This window comes from Eriocheir sinensis, chromosome 40 (assembly GCF_024679095.1).
Source record: "Eriocheir sinensis breed Jianghai 21 chromosome 40, ASM2467909v1, whole genome shotgun sequence".
NCBI classification, from domain to species: Eukaryota; Metazoa; Arthropoda; class Malacostraca; order Decapoda; family Varunidae; genus Eriocheir; species Eriocheir sinensis.
In genome coordinates this window covers 13,340,966-13,362,458 of record NC_066548.1, presented here as the reverse complement: position 1 = coordinate 13,362,458, position 21,493 = coordinate 13,340,966, and the positions used below count along the sequence as shown (strand labels likewise).

Below are 21,493 nucleotides of genomic sequence, written 5' to 3'. Positions count from 1 at the left end.
TTCCAACAAGTTTCTGTTCCATTCATCATGCATTTCTCAGGCCCAACCGGCCTTTTTTTGCTGCCGCGATACTCTACATTCCCGGACGTATTTTACCGTCACAGATATATCGTACCCAATAAATTTGGTATCAATGGCTTCTTAAAGACTTGTACAGGTAACTCTCAATTTACACAAGTTTGGTTTACGCGTTTTTGAAATAACGCGGGGTCCAAAATCCAAATAAATGTTTAATTTACACGTTTTTTCACTTATACGCGATATTTTATGGAGTGGCCACCAGATGTCTCAAGCAACTGGACTCACATGGTGCCACGGCCACACAGCTGAGCTCAGTTCTTCCCGCGCGCCACTTGAACAACAATACAGTACCCACACTGCCACGCTACTCAACAACAACAACACCCTCGCTGCTGTGGAGTGGCCACCAGATGTCTCACGCAACTGGACTCACATGGTGCCACGGCCACACACATGAGCTCAGTTCTTCCCATGCACCACTTGAACAACAATACAGTACCCACGCTGCCACACTACTCAACAATAGGGGTGGGCACTGGGCAGGTACCAGTACTAATGGTACCAGCTTTACGGTACGGTACCGGCACCAGACTGCTTGGTACCGGTACCAATACTAGCCAGTCGCTCATGGTGTCCCCCATTTCTTCCTCACACGAGTGAGGCTGAGACTGAGTGCCTGAGTGGATATCTCGGTGATAAGGATATTCTCTCTCTCTCCACTGAATGAAGTGAATATTTATTTTTCGATAGAAACCTACCTCTTGTTTGATTTACATTGTTTTTGATTTACATGGCCTCTTCAAGGACACAATACTCGCATAAATCGAGTTACCTGTACTAGAACACACACAAATAAAAATAGAGGAAAATATGTAAATAATACAAACTTGTTTAAAGTCACCGTATAGATATTGTAGACAATAAATCCTAAGTACCAACTCTCCCACTCGCTAGCTCGAACTTTTGTGGGCCAACTTTTTTAGCCGAATATGAAATTTGAAACGGAATTTAGTGAGGATTCTTATGGTATCCTCAAAATCCTGATATGCCTATTAGTTCCCGAGTTACACTGAGAAAATTGTATTTTTTTCCTCTCCCGTCAGAGTAGGCTAACAACTAAAAATCGCTCAAAGCTCATCTATGCTCCTTAGTAAGGTTGCCATATGTTACCATTAAGAAACTTATCCCAACAAATGACACACCCAAATTTGACATACTTTCACCAAAAACTTGATTTTTATTTTATTTTATTTATTTATTTATTTATTTATTTATTTATTTTTTTATGACGCGTTTCGCGTCATCATGCGCCAGGACCTGTTACCCTTTGATGATGCTAAATGCGCCATTGTGTGTGAGAGGGTTAACTAATGCTTATATTAAATAGTTTACAGGAAAGTGAAACTAATAAGGAGTATCAATCAGTTATATACAATATATTTACACCCTGGAGTTTACATCACTGTACAATTCATCAATAGTACATAAAAGTTAAGAAGGCTTTTGGAAACACATTCTAAAATTGATCCTGATCACAATTTATCACAATTACATACCTTAAGGACCCCTGGTAATGCAAATTGTACTTGTCACTTTCACTCATCCAAAGTAAATTAGTGGAGGAAAATAAAATATAAATAAAACAAAGAACATAAGTAGGCACACCCAACAGACAGTATTGGCTACACACGCAGCACCTAACTCAGTCACCTGGAGAACTGTCAAAGAGGTACTTTTCCTAGTGAAGTTCTTTTTTGTTTGTTTTGGGATTGCAGAATACAAGTTAATGTTTGGAGCCAAATGTTCAAAACACAGTAACTATTGGTCAGGAAAAATATATAATACTCATTCCTTGTAGGTTTAAAGGTTTGCGTCTATGTATGATATATATGACCACCGAGTGCTGAACGTACACAGGCCTGTATCTCTTGTGAGCGACAGGAGGCTACATCAGAAGTTTAGTCTCCTCAATATTCGTTCATGGGTGTATATTACTTTCCAGTAACTCTAGTATAATTTGTTGCTGCATCAGTATTATTTCTGAAAGTGTGGTTATTTAGATTTCTGGTCTTAAACATATGTTTTACACACACGGTGCTGCGGTACAACACCAAAACTGTGGGAAATTGGTAAACAAAGAGTAAAGCATCCTCGTTGCAAGCTGATAGCCAATACGGTCTATTAGCAAGATGTAGTGTATAAAATTTACTTCCACCATGAAAAAAGTCAAATATAAATGAATTTTTAAAATCACAAAGGTTTGTTTTTGAAGTTTACCTGATGATGGACATTGAATTTCATGCTGCCTTCACTTCACTTTCCCCTTCATGTATCACAACATACTAAACTTTATAGGTACTTAAAATGTTAATACCTTGGAAATGTTACGTCACCATTAATTCAAAAAGCCCCAGATATTAAAAATGTATATTCATAAAAATAAAAAATACTGCCCATATGATATTAATTGTGAGGAAGTTCACCTCTGTGACAGCTAAAAAACATAACTCAAGATCGAGTATGTGTAAAATTTATCTTGTAGCAGTATTAATTATAGCAATTGAGAGGTAGATTAAAATGAATAAATATACTTAAACCATACAAATTATTTTACTTGTCATTGACTCAGTTTCCCAGTCACACTGGGTGGGGAAAGTAATAAAATGATTAAAAAAATTCACAAGGAAATTATCGTCCCCTAGAATTTGATAAAATAAAACTTAGCATAAATTTAGGTTAAACTGGTTACCGATTTCAATAAAACTATAGTACATATAAAAATAATTCTACACTCTCTAACATGTTCATAACAAACGCTCTCCTTATGGTCCATTAAAACCTGCTCGAGTCAGGCTGATCCAACTCTGTCATAAGAAATTGTACTTTTTCACACACACTGGCTCCTCTGACAAGGCACGCCTTAAATTTTTTTGCCAATGGGAATCTAATCAGATACCTAGTCCTGTACACAATTTGCCAGTGGTCTGCATACCCCTTAAAACTATTATTTCAGTGAGAAATGTAACGGTGATCACCAAGGTAGTGTGACCATGTCTCATTTACAATTATTTTAAAACAGGCAACAGTTTAGCACCTCAAAAAATTGTAAACCACCCCACCATTATTTTCCATGAGATCAATCACTTAGTAACAAGAAAAATATATGGCAATTCAAAATATTTTTGAAAATCTCACTTTTTATGAGTTGCTGAAGTTCTGGTTGGGGTGGTGTGTGTCTTTTCTTGACTTCTGGTTATCATGGATTTATGGCTCCAGGTGTGTGATCGAGTATGGACTCTGGCAGATTTTGATGTGGGCTCCCCAAGTGGCACAGTCTCCAAATCTGAATTTCTTTTGCGTTTGGTGGTAATGACACTCTTCGAAGAGGAACGTCCCATGGACTCGGGAGTGCCTCTGTTCACAGATTTCAAAACACGATTAGAGGAATCCACATTTGTATTTTCTTTAGAATTTTTGCTTTTGGAGCTAGTGCCAGCCTTCTCCTCCCCGTGTTGGTCAGTCCATTCATTGTTGTTATTGGGAGGCCTGGGGTGTTGCTCCATGTTCTCACTTTCAGCAACATGTCCAGCTTGATGTATATTTGACCGTGTTCTTCGTTTGCCTTCTCCCTTCTCTTGTGTAGTCACTGCTGAGCTTCCTTTAACTTTAACACCTGGTTTATTTGCTGGGCTAATAGTACTGCTAGATACAACTGGGATTTGGATGTCATCTCGCAATGGTCTCAAATCTGTTCTTGTGTCGGTTGTATTTTCTGGTATGGATTCTGGGGTACTTGGGGACTCATTTTCTGAATTATCTTCTAATCTGCTTTCTGTTCTACTGTCTGGTCTGTTTTCTAATTTGCTTTGGGGTCTTTCCTCTGTCTCACTTACTGGAATTATACTGGGTACACAATCAGGGAAAGGTGGTGTTGGTGACCTCACATCACTTGGAAGTGTACCAACCACCCTTGAGTCAACACTCTCAACATTATGATCTGTGGTGTTGTCTGCTGAAGTGCTAGGAACTGAATGTGCACTATCACTTCCACCCTCAGAACAACCTAACCTGGTCATGGCCTGATCACTGTACCCTGGAAGGGTAATAGTTTGCCGTGCCATCTCATCCTGGGGACTGGTTTGCCATTTCTGAGGGCGACACTCTTTTATACGCAAAACACCTCTGTTACCCTCCTGTTTGCTGGCCTGGTTCTGATTGTACATGTGAACCTGAACCAAGGCATCTTGACTGCGTACTTCCTCAGGTGCTTTAGTGACAGGTTTAACAGGAGATCCTTTTTTCATTCCCTTCTGCTGCAGCAGAACCTGTAAGGACATTGTCAATATCATTAATTTTGCACAAGGTGGGGTTATGTACCTTAAGTCATGAAACCCCTTAAAAATAGTTAAAAAATGGAGGCTATTAAGGATCTCGATGAAAGCAATGAAGGAACCCTGGCACTGACTTTGTTATGTAAACAAACCTTTGTGACAGAAGCAGGAAAGGTTGTGAGAAATTAACTGGCTATGGAATTTAATAAATGGGAAGGTAGGGAATCATGTGTGACAACAAATATAGGAAAATGTCCTGTGTTGGCATGGCAACATTAACCCCTCAGCACCGCAAGTTTTTCTTGGGTGATCTTCCATGACGCAAAAGTCATCGAAAAATACACTTCAAAACTGAGAAAAAATCATAAAAGATGTTTTACAGAAAACTTTCTGGTGCACCCTGCTGTGAAATCCGTTTCTTTCAAGGTTGTCGCATTTGGCTGGAATTCCATGATTCCCCCAAAATTCCAACTTTTTACTGGTGCGACATACAGAAAAAAATATGGATGAAAAGTTGCTCATTTTATCACAATGGAGTCTGAAAAATATAGTGTATAATCTTTGACCTGGAAATTTACTGCCCACATTGAGCCAAAGTTGTGGTGAAACAATAAATAATTTTGTTAATTTTTTGTATTTTTTTCATTCTAGAATGAATCTTATTGAATAAAAGTTGTAGAAAATCATCCGTATAACTCAAATGCGAAATCAGATTATGACTTGAACTGACCGTTTGGCTGTGATTCCCGAAATATTCCAACTTTTTACTGGTACAGGAATTTTTTTTGGAAAAAAGTTGCTCATTTTATCGCGATGGCATCTGAAAAATAGTTTATAATCTTTTGTAGTGCGGCGACTATGCCTGATGAACGAGCCTCCCATAACCCACTTAGCCAGTGGGGTATCTCTTTGGCCGACTCAGTAAGGAGTGGCTCTCCCGTCACGTTGGTCGCGGGTTCAATCCCAGGCAGCCGGCAAATACCCTCACCTTGTCTTGATTAATTTCTCGTGTGTTACGATACACGCAGAGGACATGTAGGAAAATAGAAAGAGAAAATAAACTCCCGGGGCATGACAGTGGTGGCAGCGGTGGGCATCCTCTCCTGCAGTTCTGCCGAGTTTCCCCAAAGGAGGTAGGATGGCCCATGCTCCGAGGGTAATAGAAAATGGGAAGTGTTGGAGGTACACGCAACCCTCGATTTGCTGGACCTCCATTTGGTTGCGGACAAGAGTCCGTACAAAGTTCTCTTCTTCAAACAGTACAGTACCTGTATAAAGTATATGTATGTTGTATATGTGCATGTTGTAGAAGGTAATATATTATATTACAGGACAGTATAGGACAGCTATGTGTAGTCTTTCCATTGCCGGACATTTGCCATTCCCGGACAAGCCTTCCCCCCTTTTAGTCCGGCAAATCGAGGGTTGAGTGTATGTCTCTATGGGGACATTGTGTAATAGTGCACCAAAATGGGTCACAGTCTAAAGGTCTCAACACACAGAAATTAATCTACATTGAGGGGAAAGTCGTGTAGTGCGGCGACTATGCCTGATGAACGAGCCTCCCATAACCCACTTAGCCAGTGGGGTACCTCTTTGGCCGACTCAGTAAGGAGTGGCTCTCCCGTCACGTTGGTCACGGGTTCAATCCCAGGCAGCCGGCGAATACCCTCACCTTGTCTTGATTAATTTCTCGTGTGTTTCGATACACGCAGAGGACGTGTAGGAAAATAGAAAAAGAGAAAATAAACTCCCGTGGCATGACACTTTGACCAGGAAATTTGCTGCCTACAGAGAGCCAAAATTGCCGTGAAACTGAAAAAATTATTTTTGTAGTTTTTCATTCTGGAATGAATCTCATTGAATAAAAGTTGTAGAAAATCATCCATATAACTCAACTGAGAAATCAGATTATGATTTGGACTGACCGTTTGGCTTAAATTCCATGATTCCCCAAAATTCCAAGTTTATACTGGTACAGGAAAATTTATGGAAGTTGCTCATTTTATCAATATGGAGTATGAAAAATATAGTTTATACTCTTTGACCAGGAAATCTACTGCCTACAGAGAGCCAAAGTTGCAGTGAAACTCAAAAAAATATTTTTTGTAGTTTTTCATTCTGGAATGAATCTCATAAAATAAAAGTTGTAGAAAATCATCCGTATAACTCAACTGTGAAATCAGATTATGATTTGAACTGACCATTTGGCTGGAATTCCATGATTCCCCAAAAATTCCAAATTCTGCTTCCCACTCCTGTGAACAAGATAATGGTTCATCTAGAACAGGGGTTCTCAACCTTTTTCCCGTTAAGTACCCCGAGTTATAAGACCATCTACCCGACCCCCAGTAATCTAACATCGAACAGAATGGTAATTTAGTGACTAACTCAATATACAAAGGTACTGCAAAGGATATTATCAAATTATTCAAATTTTAATGACTTTATTTAGAATGTAAGTGTAAGGGGATGTATAAGTGGAAGTATTCCTTATTTATTTATTATTTTTTTTAATAGTTCAATACCAATTTTTTTTCGCTTCATTACCAAATTTAAGTCCAATACCAATCACGGTGCTTCATTACCAAATGGATTTTTCAATACCAAATGGCAACCCTGCCCCCCACCCTCACTCGCAGTTGCTGTTTGAACATGAACCGACATGATATGGCACGCCTCTCCGTCTCTCTCACACACACACACACACACACACACACACTCACCCACCCACCCACCCACCCACCCACTCACTCACTCACCAACTCACTCACTCACTCTGCAGATTTAAATATTTAAAATATTTTTTTCATCAGCCATCTAAGTACCCCTGGACATCTTGTGAACTCCTGGGGGTTCACGAACCCCAAATCTAGAACATCAGGTAAATCAGTGGAGGATGTCAAGACTACGCTTACGCGCACAACGAGCAGAAACTAAAGGAAGACCGCCAAAACAGGTAGGCTGAGGGAACATAATCGCTCTGCAGACGCCATGATGCATAGGCAGGAATTATAGACAATTTTTAGCACGGAGTCGTCTAAGGGGCAAAAGAGGTGCCAGTTAGTCACTTAGGATCGACAAATACATAGTTACACGCGCCGTTCAATTTCCAGAGAGCTTCTCGTTTTCCGGCGCTGCCGTCATGCTCGTCGCACACGTTAGAAAAATTTACATGACGCTAGCGTCATAGTCGTCGCTAAGGGGTTAACCCCTTCAATACAAGCAGACAAAACATAACCTCCATGCCATATCCTGGTTTTACAGACTACGTAGAATAGTCCAATGACCATCTAGGATATGGTTCGAGAGATGAAATGACTCATATACTGCGTCATGGTACTGAAGAGGTTAAGAATATTGACGACAAGAATTGGGAAAACTATCTATATGGAATATTGGTAGGAGCAAAGAGGAAAATTCCTGGAGATCAACAGATAAGTAAATAGGGAATGAATTTGATCTGACAACTGAGAAGCTGGAATGAAGGACATTTGTAAGACATATGGATGGATCAAGGTTACTTATGTACAGAACTTTTCTGACCTGAGTCATGGGACAGAAAACAATTATTTATTAAATATATGACAAGAAACCTACCTCTCTTTTGGGGCGTCCTGGTGGATCAAGAAAAACGGTCACCGCACTTGTGTTGTCGGCACGGAGGTTTAATTTAAGGTAACGTCCTAGAGCACCCGACACCACTGACCGCGAAGGATTCACCCACAGACGTTGCTGCAAAAGATTAGCCTAATTAAATTAAATGCCTGCAAAATATTATCGTCAGTACCACATGTTTCCCATACAGAAAAATGGAACAACGTGGAAGGAGACTGAAAACATTAAATTTTGGAAGAAAGAAAAAACAAAAATAAATAAATAAAGGAGCATGTAGTGTGCACATGAACATTCAGTATACAGTGGTACCTCGTGATTTGAACCATTCCCAATTCGAACACATTTATCAAACAAGAGTTGTCCTCCAATTCAAACGTGTGTCGCAATTCGAACACAAACAAACGGCTACAGACGAAGCCATCATTGTAGCCAGGTCGGTGAATGTGATACCGCAGACTCCAGCCTCAAAAAATGCCAACCCATGACTGCCATTTTTTCCCGCACACTCCCTTGAAAAATAGCCCAATTACGCAGGAAAAAACGTGGACCTGGCAACACTGGAAGCCACTCTTGTCAGTCACGCTTACGCTCCCCTGCTTTGAATGCCACTCTTTGTTGTTCTTGATATTTTTTGCATATTTTCTTGAAATTAAGCCTCATTATGGCTCCCAAGAATGTGAAAAGTGCCAGTGCAAGTGATGGTGTTCTAAAAAAAAAAAATAATAAAAAAAAAAATTAAATAAATAAATAAAAATAAATAAATAAATAAATAAATAAAAATAAATAAATAAATAAATAAATAAAATAAATAAATAAATAAAAGTGCATGTTTGTGTGTATGAGAGAGAGAGAGAGGCATCAACAAGTTACAGCCTGACTCCCCTGGCACGGTGACCACGTGTGTGTGTGTGTGTGTGTGTGTGTGTGTGTGTGTGAGAGAGAGAGAGAGGCTGCTCTCTCTCTCTCTCTCATACACACACACACACACACACACAAACAAGGCCCATCTCGAGGACGGCCTTTCAACATTTTACGCCGGGAAATATGTGCGTAGCGCCGGTGAATCAGTGGGATATTTTCCATGATCTTACATGTGTCCTTCCCTTCCCTCTCCTCCATTTCCCCCGACAAAATGCATTTACATGTGTTGGCAATATATTGATAATATATATCTGCTTGACAATATATGAGTGATCTGGCCACAGGGCAAAACATAAACCCATAAAAATGTTAACCCTTTCCATCCATGACACAGAGGTCAGCGTCACAGTATGGAAAGGGTCAAGAGGAAATGGAAGAGGATTAATCCTCTTCTAAACCTCTCAATCCTCTTGTTTAGATGAGGATTAAGAGGTTTAGAAGAGGACTAACGGTGACGCCGTCGGATGCTGATGCTGGCGTCGCCGGAGTGAAGGGGTTAAAAGAATATGAGGATTTTAGGGCCTGGAACGGATTTTTTTTTTCTACATTAATTTCAATGGGATAAATTGCTTCCTAATTCGAATAGCCCAAATGAACCAATTAAGTTCAAATCACGAGGTACCACTGTATATTAATACATCTATCTCAGGGCAAGATAATGACAGGAGACCCACCTTCCCACAGGAGTTGGGCACGCCAAGGTAATGCTTTTCGTTGTTGCGCTCAGCTTGGTGTGCCACACTGACTGCAGCATCCGGTGTCAGTACATTCCACAAGCCATCTGTGCCAAAGATAAGGCACCGGTGCCGACTGATGTCAATGGGCATCACACACACATCTGGCTCCGGTGATACCACAAATTGGTCATTGGTGGCATTGTAGCTCCAAAGGTCTCCTGTGTGGGAAAAAATATGCTTTTAGAACAATTGTACCTTAAATTCTAGATTACAACCTTTGGAAAGCATCACTTAAACAACAAGCACTGCTTTCTTGAAGTATGAATTCTCCTTAATAACAAAGCATATTCTAACAATAAATGGGAAAAGGATATTAAGAACAAATAGTAACACTGACAAATTGTAATCCTCCAAGCTGTAAAGGAGTTCAAGTATCTAGACTAGAAACAGGCAGTTATTTTTGTAAATTGAAGAAAACATTTTAAGAAAGGACATGTTGATAGAGCTATGAAAGCATCGATAAATAAAGCAAAGATGGTTTAAATGCAGCTGGTGGTATTCATGCTTGTTTTGTATTAGCAAGGCTTCACAACACTAAAAACAATGCATTTGTTCTTGATCTTTGAATTTTCAGTGATATAAAATTGAAGTCAGCAAAACTTACCCAAGGAACGAGCAACAGCTAAAAAGGGAATCTCATCCATGGGAGTAGATCTTCGCACAGGACCCTGGTGCCCAGATTTAGGTCTATTCCAAACCACTCGTGGTACTCCAGACTTGTTGATAACTTTGCCTCCACATTCAGTAATGCGTGCCTTCTCCACCACACTCTCAGGTTTGTGGTCTCTGGTAAGTGCTTCCCCATGCCATTCACCACCTGCACAACAGAAATAAGATATCAGGAAAGGAAAATTAAATGTTATTTAAAATTATAATATCTGCAATTACTTCAATGGAAAAGCATGGTTTTGACTGAGGTCATTTTAACTCTCACTCTTGAGTCCAAAGGAAACAGGGTATACAATGAGATAATAATGGTTAATTAGATTAAGAGAATGCACAATGATTCAATAAACCCAAACTCACCTGGTTCTTCGTAGCCAAGTACTATCCCTGAGTCCCCAACATGTCCAATGTATATTTTCTGGCGGCGAATGAAGGCCACACTGGCAGTTGTACCACTGGTGCTGGGCCAACCAGATGCTGTTCTGGGCCACTGATCTGCAAAGGTATGAGTTAATTTGTGCAGTGAGAAACAATGCAAGACAAAATTAACCAGTAACTTTTATTTCTCACTCAATGAGATGGTCCATATGAAAGGGAAAAATTATTTAATGCCACATTTCAAATTAATGATAAAAACTAAGCCAACACTAACACTTTAAAATGGCTGACAACTCACTGATACCAATAATGTGCTTGTATATAATAGGATGTCAATTCAATATGAAAGCATTTCAGATTACTTATCTAACATTAGACCTGAATACAGGCCACATAATTCTACACCAATCTTTTCTATTGACAATTCTAATTTAGAGTCTAATTTTCCTTGTTAGCAAGGAAACTTGGGGTCCACGAATCAAACTTTATTTAACCAATGCACAATAAACCTTTGCCAAGGAAATGGTTTCACAAGAAAGTAACCTTCTTAAAGTGGAGGGTGCCTATCTCAGTTAATCATCTCTTAGTGGTATAGAAAAGCAAAGGAACAATAAATATCCTCAATCAATAATTTGATATTTGCCTAATTTAAGTTTCAAACTACAAGAAGTCTGTTGATGAATTGTTAAGTGATCAAGACTGGTCAGGTAATCTAGCAAGGCTTCAGAATCAACTAACTAATGGGGAGCATAGACCTAGGGATGCATCTCTGCACTCACTCACTGCCTCCACTCCCGACGGTCTTCTCAAGCAAGATTCCATGCAACTGCCCTAACGATCTCGTCCTTCCTGGTAGGATCAGTCAACTTGCCTCAGCCATGAGTTATGAGGGCGCCCCCTTGATCTCCTCCACTCAGGGTTATCTCGTACAGAAGCAACCCTGTGAGCAGGATTGACATCCGGGAGGCGCATCATGTACCCACATAGCTGGAGTTGGCAGTCACAAACTATGATGGTAACAGACCTCGATTCAGTTGCACTGGTTCGACAAGTCATTCCAGCTATATATATCCAAAGGCATTGACATACCTCTCCAAGTCACTATTCAGTGTACATGGCTCACAGCCATACAGTAAGACATGGAGCACAAGTGGCTTAAAGATTTGAATCTTTGTCCGCCAGCATAGATATCGACAACGCCATATACTCACATTAAGTCCATAACACTGTAGGCCAGGCCAATCCATCAAGTGCCTTCCTGGTAAGATCCACCACTGTTAAGCACTATGCTACCAAGGCATGTGAAACTTTTCACCATATACATGAACTAACTGAACTGTGTCATCTAGCAAGCCTCCAAACGACTGGACCTTGGTTTTGGCCCAGGAAACCTTCAGTCTCAGCTTCGCCTCCTCATGCAGCACTACAAGAGTCACCACCAGGACCTCCAGCAATTCCGTGAGAAGTACAGCATCATCAGCAAACACAAAATCAGTGACCCTGATGCCATCAACAGATGCTCCACAACGACTTTGATCAGCAACTGTGCCTACTACCCAGTCCATGCAAGTGTTGAAAAGTGATGGGGCAAGGATGCACCCCTGCCTCACTAATGAATTAACAGGAAAGAAGCCAGAATTGCCTCTCCCACACTTCACAGCACTTTCAGTCCCAGAGTAAAGGTCAGTCATCAGGTCAACAATCGTTGCAGGAATCCCACAGATCCGCAAAATGTCCCAGAGTGCTTCATGATGCAGAGTTTTCTTGAGATTGACATAAGCTACAAGCAACCCCTGTTGAAACTCGCGTTGGCGTTACGCAGGATGCAAAGTGCTAGGATCCAGTCAATTGTTGGCTTGATGGGTGTGAACCCAAATTGCTCAGGTTTCTGAAACTTCAGCAGATGAGTGAGCACCTTGCCCAGCACACTGAGCAGTATAATACCACGGTAATTGTTGCAGTCCTGTCAGTCCCGTTTTCCTTTCTAGAGAGGGACAACCAACCTCCTTTTCAAGTCAAAAAGAATGGCACCGGACTGCCACAAGGCAGACCGAACTGCATGCAACCCACACATCATGGCCTCACCCCCAGCTTCAACATCTCTGTGCTGATATTACAGATCCCAGCTGCCTTTCCACCCTTTAATTTCTTCACAGCCTCTTATTTTTGCAAGAGTAGGTGGAGTTTTGTCTACTGGTGGATCAGCAGCTGCCATCTGCAACCCAGCCAGAGGAAACTGTCCGGTTGGGAGTTCTACCATGTAGAGCTGGCCAAAGTACTCGGCCCAACAAGCCCTGTATCCATCCACATCTGATTCTATCTGCCCATCAGCCATTTGGGTTGTACTCATCTGAAATGTGGATTTGGAGTGGAGCTCCTTCAGAGCTCGAAAGACAGGGCTAAGGTCGTTTGCATTTAGACAACCCTCGACATCCTCAGTGAGACCTCTGACGTACCTCTAATTAACCCTCCTCATAGACAACCCTCAATATCCTCAGTGAGACCTCTGACGTACCTCTAATTAACCCTCCTCATAGACAACCCTCAACATCCTCAACGAGACCTCTGACGTACCTCTAATTAACCCTCCTCATAGACAACCCTTAACATCCTCAGCGAGACCTCTGATGTACCTCTCCTCATACCTCCTCAGAAGGGTTCTAGTCCTTCGTGACAGAGTTCTGTATCACTCCAAGTCCTCAGTCAGCCTGGTAGCATGACTCGCCTCTATATTCCCCAGTGTCTCCCTCAAGGCAATGCCATTCCTAGACCTTGGGCATTCTCCAATTCACTTGTCAGCAGCTTTGAGAGTTTCAGATCAAGGGAGCTGGTAAAACAAGTGTACCTAGTATGCTGTAATTTCCAACTCAGATCGATGATCAGTTTGCCAAAGCATATTTTGGGGAAAAAAGCTCTGTCCATCAGAGCAAGACTGGTCCTTGTCTGGAAACTGACCAGAACTACTAACTTCCACAGAAACTGAAGTTCAGAATAATTCAAAACTCACACACAAAAAAAAGTTGTTACATTTTCAAATAACTTTCCCAACCCTCGATTCCTACAGCAGTCAGATGTTTAGAGAAAAAGCTTGCATTACTGTGCCTTCAGAATTTTTGTCAGGAAACCTAATCTAACCAAAAAAAGAAAATGAAGCTCCATCATATAACTAAGAGGCTAATCACCTTCAGTATTTTTTTAAACTAATAATATTAGCCCCTATAAATGGTGTACAATTAATTTGGAAGTACAGTAAAACCCCGATTATCCGAAATGGAAGGGGGGAAGCCTCTTTCGGATAAGCCGATTTTTCGGATAATCCGGATTTATGGCCGCCATTTTGATCGTCGCCAGTTTGATCGTCGGCATTGTGTTCTGCTGCATGGTAAGGACGACTTTCTTCCTTTTCCCGGTTTCTTTCGGCATGGTGATGTAGAAAGAAGTGAGGTCGAAGCACAGGTAGAACGCGATGCGACTGCCCAGTGTGAAGTGTGTGACGCGACTGCCGCCGACTGACGATGTAAACAATGAAACCAAACAAACACACGCTACACTAAACAAAGTAGTACGCTTAAAACATGTGATGTTAATGTTTTATTGTATGTTTGTCTGTGTGTCTCCTTGTCTGGACCAGTGTATGTTGATACTTGTGAGCGTTGCAGATCTGAATTGTGAATTTGCAGAGTGCGATTGTGAATGGTTGTGCAAGCTTGCAAGTGTGACCTTGATGCATCGTGCAGGTGGAGACACAGTATGATGACTCATATTATCGCGCAACTCGTATGTTGGAAGGGGAATGTGGCATGGAGTGGAGAGGGAGTCGTGTTTGTGTCGTTGTCTTGAGAGTACGGTGTGAGAGTAGTCGTGCAGTAGTTTGTTCGTTCGCCGCACCTACGTCCTTGCTGGGGCGAAGGTGCGGACGTGGTGTTGTTGAGAGTTTGTTTAATGTTTTTTGTCTAATACATTGATCTATTCGTTACAAGCTATTTCGGCAATACGTATTAGAAAGCATATTCATTTTAACTGTTCTTATCAATTTTAAATGTGTTAATATAGTACAAATGTAGTTACTTTTATTTATTTTTTTATGTTTTATAACGTTTTAGTGTAGAAAAAAAAATTTAATTGCATTATCCAGATCAATTTCGGATAATCCGGTTTTTCGGATAATCCGCTTTTGGATAATCGGGGTTTTACTGTAATTGTAAAGAACAAATCCTTCTCTGCTTTGCCACACAGTCCCAACACCTATTTTTTTCCTCTCATATGTTACCTATAGCTAATATATGAGAGGAAGAGATAGGTGTTGGAACTGTGTGGCAGAGCATAGGGGAGGAAAGGACCCGCGGGAGCCAACGCATCATCGGACTCAGTGAAATGGTTTCACTATAGCATGCCTAGCTATGAACTTGCGGGCCCTGGTTCACATCCTAGCCTGGACACTCAGCATGCAGCTAACTCAGCAACCTCTCTTTCACTGGTGGGTACCTGGGAAAACTTGGGGAAGGTAGTGTGATAACCCAAAAGTCACAGTGCCCTATTGTCCTGAGGTAATGGTTACTTTCCACCACAGGCTCAAGGGCCAATGTGACAAGAGATGATCAGTGAGGCCACACGCAGCTATAGCATATGCTCCAACTATACCTTTTGCTAAAACAAGATAATGGTATGTATTTTTCAATATTTATCCTAAAATACTTTAAGCAAACAAATGTAGAGTTGGTGGCATACACTACTAGCACCATGGGTGAGAACCCATTGCCCTGGGACAGTAGGCCAGTGCAACATCAAGGTTTCCAAAGTTTATCTTCCTCAGGTTTCTCCATAGCATCCTCTGATTTTAGGGATGAAACTTTACTGGTCAGTTTTTATTCCTTTTGAATGAATCTACTAATAGTTTCTGGTGCATATCACTAGTTTTTACTCCACCTCCCTCTTCCTCCCTTCCTTTCTGCAAAATAAATAACAAATTAATAGCCAAAAAATCTAAACTCACCTGAAATAAGATGTCCTCAAAAATATACAGAAATGAGAAAAATTAGCACTTAAGCCCTTGCAACACAATAAGGAAAGACTGACACTACCACAGTTGAGCATAATTATCGAAAACATAAGATTAACTAATCTAACCAAACTAAAACCTGTTGCCTGCTGGTTCTTGTCTAAGTTGAGGATGCTGTTTACCAAAATAATACTTTTTTTATCAACCAGCCTGAAAGGGAGGAGGAATAGCTGGGTGGGTTGTGTGACAACTGCCCAGGCTGGGATTTGAACCCAGGCCCAGAGATTCGTAGTTAGGCGTGCTAACCACCACACCAGTGGCGCATGAACACTAGTAAAAGACGCCATGACATAACCGTAGTAACCAGTAAAGCTTCACCCGTCTCACAATGGCAATGCTTTGATGTGTTTTCAATAAATATGCCAACTATTCCCTGCAGAAATCACTATTTCCCAAATTTTCCTATTCCCTCACCTGCTCCCAAAACTAATGATTTCAGCAAAACAGCAAACACATCAATATGGACCAGAAATAGATTTTGTCCAAACATCACACAGAAACTAGGAAAAATAAGCACTTAAGCCCTCACAAGACCATGAGGGAAGCGTACTCTGGCGCTGCAACGACCGCCACGTTAAAATGGCACATTGTGAAGACAATCACAAAGATCTATTACAAATAATTAAACAACAAATTTAACCAAACCTAACCACCTCCTAATGGGAGGCTTCATCCCCCTTGATCCTCCATATTTTAATATAGAAGACCTCTTGCTGGGGTGATGTTAATAAGGGAACTACATAGAAGGCGAGGCGACGCACCCCCAGCATATGTCCCCATTGATTGATTGACTGATTAATGATGTGAGGGAGCCTTGCCCCCCTTGATCCCCCCATTTGGCCATTTCTGCAGGAAAGTTACATAAAAAAATTAATTGTAGCTGTCAGAAAAAATACCATCAAACTCTGGAGTGCAATGGAATATAAAAATATCAAACTGCTCAAGGAAGGCAGAACACCATGGAGGGAAGTAATCTATATTCAGCAGTCTTTGTGACCTTTGAGCATGCTCGTCTGCTATCTGGGTATTATTCTAGTGTTTACCCATACTCGCAACCATAATTGGCTAGGGGGCCATTGAGACTTCGGGGAATGCGGTGGTAAACATGAAATGCATCGCAAATGCATAGTTTTTGAGCTATGGGGGGTTGAAAAATACCCATGATGTAGGGAAATTTCATACATTCCGGGGTTTTTTACATAGTAAGGAAACCACGCAATTTCACTCACTCTCCATACTAAAGGGGGATTTGAGGGGGCGCCCCTACAGTATTATGGTCATAATGAAGCATCTATAAATGGTAAGTAATTTGCGTCATAGGAATCTTGCAACCGTCATATACGACTATGTATTCACTTACTGGTAGCACGTACGAACGCGTGAAGCAGGTTTGGTATCACGTACGAACGTGTGAAGCAGGTTCGAACGCAGGTTACTTGTGTTCAATGTCCCTCAGCTAGTTGTTAGGTCATAAAGTTTGGTTGGGGTACTTTAAGAGGGGGGGGGGGGTCCAAGGGGGGGGCTTGGTTAGCAGGGGGGTTGAGGGGGGCAAACCCCCCCCATTAGCAGGTCGTAAAGTTCGGTTGGAGTAGTTTAAATATGATCCCCCACCCAAATACCCCGACCTCTCGCGGGTCCCCCAAGATCGTTGGGGGAAGGGGATTAATTTGGCTTCATCTTTACTTTTAAGTACTTCCACCTTCATATTATGGTTGAGGGACATGTATTTTGTTTTTTTAACTCTATATATGATATATGGAGGCATATTATCGTATTCTGGAGGCGCAGAGTCAATATCCACAATCACCTTGTATACTGGGAATACGAACCCGTGAAGCAGATTCAACTTGTGGTCAGTAAGGATTCACATGTTCGAACAGCTCGGGCAGGAGGTTCGAGAGCCTTCACTTGCTCTAGAACCCGCAGTACTGTTTAAGGCGCGGCGTTGGACGAATCAAGGCTAGCCGGTGGTTTTGCTTGTCAGTGATAAACAATGAAGATACACTGTGTTCGGTGCCACGGACTCTACTTGGAGGACAGAAACCTTGCGATGAGGTGAGAACCTACTAGAGAGAGAGAGGGCATGAGTGTGGTGTAGGCGGTTTATGTGAGCGCAGATGGCCTCCGGCGCCACGCCAGATGGTGAGGTGAGCATCGTTTGGTGGGTTCACTTCGCTTCTCTCCCAAAACAAGCTTGGGGATCCAGTGAGTGCGTGGTTTCCGTATGGGAAACACTAAATTTGTCGCAAACGCTCATTTTTAGTGGCGGTGTGAGGAAAAATCCTTAGATTAGGGAGTATTTATCCCCCCCACCCACTAAAAAAATACGCAATTGCGACAGATTTCGTGTCCCCCACCCGAAACCCCGTGTTCCCACCAGGTCCCCAGGCTTGTATGGGGGGGGGAGGGGGGAGTATGGGCAAACACTAGAATTTTACCACTATATGTTGGGGTAAATGTGTACTTTAGCATTGCCACCTCAAAAAAAAAAATTAAATAAATAAAAAAATAAAAAATAAACCTGTTGGAGTCACTCAAAGACAGGCAATACATTTTCTACCTATATTCTGTGTGGTTTCTCACCAAGAGGCGACCGTGATGTAATGGTTAGCACGTCCACCCGGCAAGCGGAAGGTCCCGGGTTCGATCCCCGGGCGGTGCCTGCCTTTTCTAGTGAACCTCCTACCACTCCAACATGGCACAGTGAGTAGGATCCAGAGCAGCGATACACATTCCCCGGGCTGGCCTTGTGGGGGGGGGCCTAAGGGGGGAGATGCGTGGATTCTCACCAAGGTTAGCATGTCCGCACGGACACCGGAAGGTCCCGGGTTCGATCCCCGGGCGGTGCCTGCCTTTTCTGGTGAACCCCCTACCACTCCAACATATTCCAAGTGGCTCCATCCTGCTTAAGGTCAAGTGTTCTAGTATCAATCACATGTGAGATTTTTTTTTCCATTTGGTGTTTTTCGTTTTTTGTTTCTAGCAACCTCAATTGTTGTCCACATGAATAATAACCATAATATGACCATGACAATCTTGAACCCCCCACACCTGGATTAGGTTTGCTTAGATTACTATTGTTAGGTTGGGTTCATTCACCTATTTTCCCTTCTTCACATTTTAACCCTACAATTCCCCTGGTCTTCGTAGCCCTCCCCACTATCAGGAGATCAAGACTGCTATGGTTAAATTATGGGTATTAATCATTTGCACAACAATTGAGGCCTCAAAACAAATTACTACAACTGTTGTTGTAACCCAACTACCACCCACCTGGAGACACGCACTCCCGCGTCATCTTACATAACTGTGACTCATAGTTCTGCCAAGTATACTGTGGAAGGAGATAGAGGCACGAAACATGTTCAGATAAGGCACAGAGGATACTCTCGACCCTCAAGACACACCGAAGCAGACAAGGCACACACTTGGGGCCTCCCGCTCCCCCTGGTGACGGGGCAGGGGACGGGGCCTCAGTTTCCCGCCACTCACCGAGAACTTTCCACATCGCCATGTGTGTCTGCAGGAAGCCTTCCTTGATGGCTGCCAACACATCCTCGTCGTCGTCAGACCAAAACGCACGGAGGCTCACGATATTGTCCATTAGGTTATCCTTCGCAAAATGCGCTGCTTCTTTCCCGCCGTGTCCATCGAAGATTCCGAAGAAGGCGTACTCGATGTCCTTCTTGTCGTGGGTCCTCTGGTAGGCCACCTGGAACTCATCTTCCATATACTTCCTGTCACCTTGGTGTAAATACGCTGAGGCTCGGAGGTTGACACCCACTCGGCTGGCACTCGGCATGGTTCCCAGGGACACCCGCGTCCATCACAGTCCGTTGCCACCTTCGAATGTTATTGGCGGAGCTGGGAGTGACGTCACGAGGCTCACCCGCCACCACAACACCGCGCCTCGCCCGCGCCCGCCCTCATTGGCCCGGCCGCCGGTGACGTCATCAGCCCGGTCCAACAATGCCGCGTGCTGAAGGGGCCCGAACGCAGATTGTAAATCAATTCGCAGTTCACTGTTGAATTTTAGTTCCATGAAGAATTGTCACTAGATCACGAATATTCACAAAAAATGCAGGACTGATAATAAGCACCGTGCATGGTTATATAGTGGCCTAACTGAATCCCAACTTTCACCCTCTGAAGTGTTCATGTCGTCACCCGCCGCGACCTGTGTGTTCCGCTGGGACTGGACTCGCTACTACTGCGGCTCAGTGTTGCAAACGGCCGTCAACAAAAGGCGCTATATTCCAAACAAAAATAACCAAGAAAACCGTTAAGTGCCATAGAATAATAAGCTGATTAAGTATTTATCCTTTTAAATATATGACGTCAAATGAATTTATAACATTGCTAAGGAGAACTTGAACGAGTTTAAGAAAAGTAATACCCCCCCATACGTATGATGAGATGTGATTAACAATGCACAACGAACAATATCACTTACTGCCCCTGACAAGACAGACTGTACGTGTTGTTGCTTAATTGATGCAGTAATCTTGGCATCGCATAAGTAAAATAACATATATATTACTGACTGATAAAACAATTAAGATATTGCATGCAATCGGTTGAAATGAACTTGAAAGACCTGAAAAAATTAGTCATGCTAATCATAAAAGTAAAGTGGCGAAATTTTTCCGCCATTAAGCTAATTATATTTCCAAAAGCTATTGTTTTTCCGCCGATATAGCAACTCTTGCTGCGTGCTCAGTGACATATATATATATATATATATATATATATATATATATATATATATATATATATATATATATATATATATATATATATATATATATATATATATATATATATATATATATATATACATCTATATATATATATATATATATATATATATATATATATATATATATATATATATATATATATATATATATATATATATAGCTATATCAGGGAGGACGTAATAATATGGACCACATATTTATTTCAGGCGAAAATACAGATTGATTGATTGATAGTTTATTGTTGCAAGTAAACAACAAAGGATCGAGTAGGGATCGAGGAGCATGCCATCCCAACCCCCAGGCAATACAGAGTGTGATTATACAACTATAAGGATACATATGGAGGTAGCACCAGGAAACTAAAAAGATACAATGGTAGGGGACAAGTGCTAAAAAAAAAAAAAAAAAAAGGCCTTGATTTAGTGCGTGTGACCCCCTGGCCTGGCACACAAGCTGCAAGGTACAGGCCGGGTCAGTCCCATGCACTGACCTCCCTGTAATATCTGTAGCCCAGCCTCAGTCGCATCACCGCCAGATCATAGGATGCACTACGCCTACCATAAGTGTGGGTGCAGATACTTGATACCTGGGCATAGTGAATGCTGGAGGGACTACGTACCATCCTAGCTGACACAAGGCAATTAAGCTGTTTGGTAACAGACTCACTAACAAGGGTACTGCCAGGACCTCACACACCACACACCCCATCCCCCTTAATTGCTCAAGGGGGGACAGTAACCACTCCTAGTCAACGGAAAGAATCCGGCCTTAGATGGGCTCGAACCGCCGCCTATTTGACCGTGAAGCCTCGCAGCGCGGCGCTCAAACCGATTGAGCTACCGGACATGTGTGTGTGTGTGTGTGTGTGTGTGTTATTCACCACGGCCTGATCACGTGTTGGACTCGTAATCTCCAGCAGGTAGCCTACCCTCCCGACATAATCGAGCAAGTGCTCTTATCGTCGAACTATGTAATGTGTGTACGTGTGTGTGTGTGTGTGTG

At 42.0% G+C, this 21,493-nt stretch overlaps 2 protein-coding genes across 4 annotated transcripts in view; one reads left to right on the top strand and one right to left on the bottom strand.

The window, feature by feature from the left end:
* Positions 1–1,433: 1,433 nt before the first annotated feature.
* Positions 1,434–19,923, bottom strand: LOC127009373 (uncharacterized). Of its 2 annotated transcripts, none has more exons than XM_050882392.1 (6): positions 19,224–19,923; positions 10,655–10,789; positions 10,233–10,445; positions 9,566–9,786; positions 7,953–8,087; positions 1,434–4,346 (listed from the first exon to the last, which is right to left on the bottom strand). In XM_050882392.1, exons 1-6 carry the CDS (start codon positions 19,531–19,533, stop codon positions 3,213–3,215), a joined length of 2,148 nt encoding a protein of 715 aa, XP_050738349.1. In that variant the 5' UTR covers positions 19,534–19,923; the 3' UTR covers positions 1,434–3,212. The 2 variants fall into 2 exon arrangements, with proteins under 2 accessions (XP_050738349.1, XP_050738350.1); XM_050882393.1 differs by lacking the exon at positions 19,224–19,923 and adding an exon at positions 19,005–19,167.
* Positions 14,358–21,493, top strand: part of LOC127009377 (mitochondrial intermembrane space import and assembly protein 40-B-like) — a 24,050-nt gene continuing 16,914 nt past the window's right edge. Inside the window, exons 1-2 of one of the 2 annotated variants that reach the window (XM_050882406.1) lie at positions 14,358–14,582; positions 14,909–15,149. In XM_050882406.1, the coding sequence (XP_050738363.1) occupies positions 15,063–15,149 (87 nt within the window). In that variant the 5' untranslated portion in view covers positions 14,358–14,582; positions 14,909–15,062. Of the gene's footprint in view, positions 14,583–14,908; positions 15,150–15,316; positions 15,336–21,493 lie in introns of those variants that run through there. The other variant, XM_050882407.1, reaches the window with a different exon arrangement.

Coding starts and splice junctions, on each gene's coding strand:
- LOC127009373 (XM_050882392.1), bottom strand. CDS start 19,533: ATGCCGAGTGCCAGCCGAGTGGGTGTCAACCTCCGAGCCTCAGCGTAT. Junction 9,787..10,232: donor AGCTGTTGCTCGTTCCTTGG/GTAAGTTTTGCT, acceptor TTTCCCACACAG/GAGACCTTTGGAGCTACAAT. Junction 8,088..9,565: donor TGCCCAACTCCTGTGGGAAG/GTGGGTCTCCTG, acceptor AATCTTTTGCAG/CAACGTCTGTGGGTGAATCC.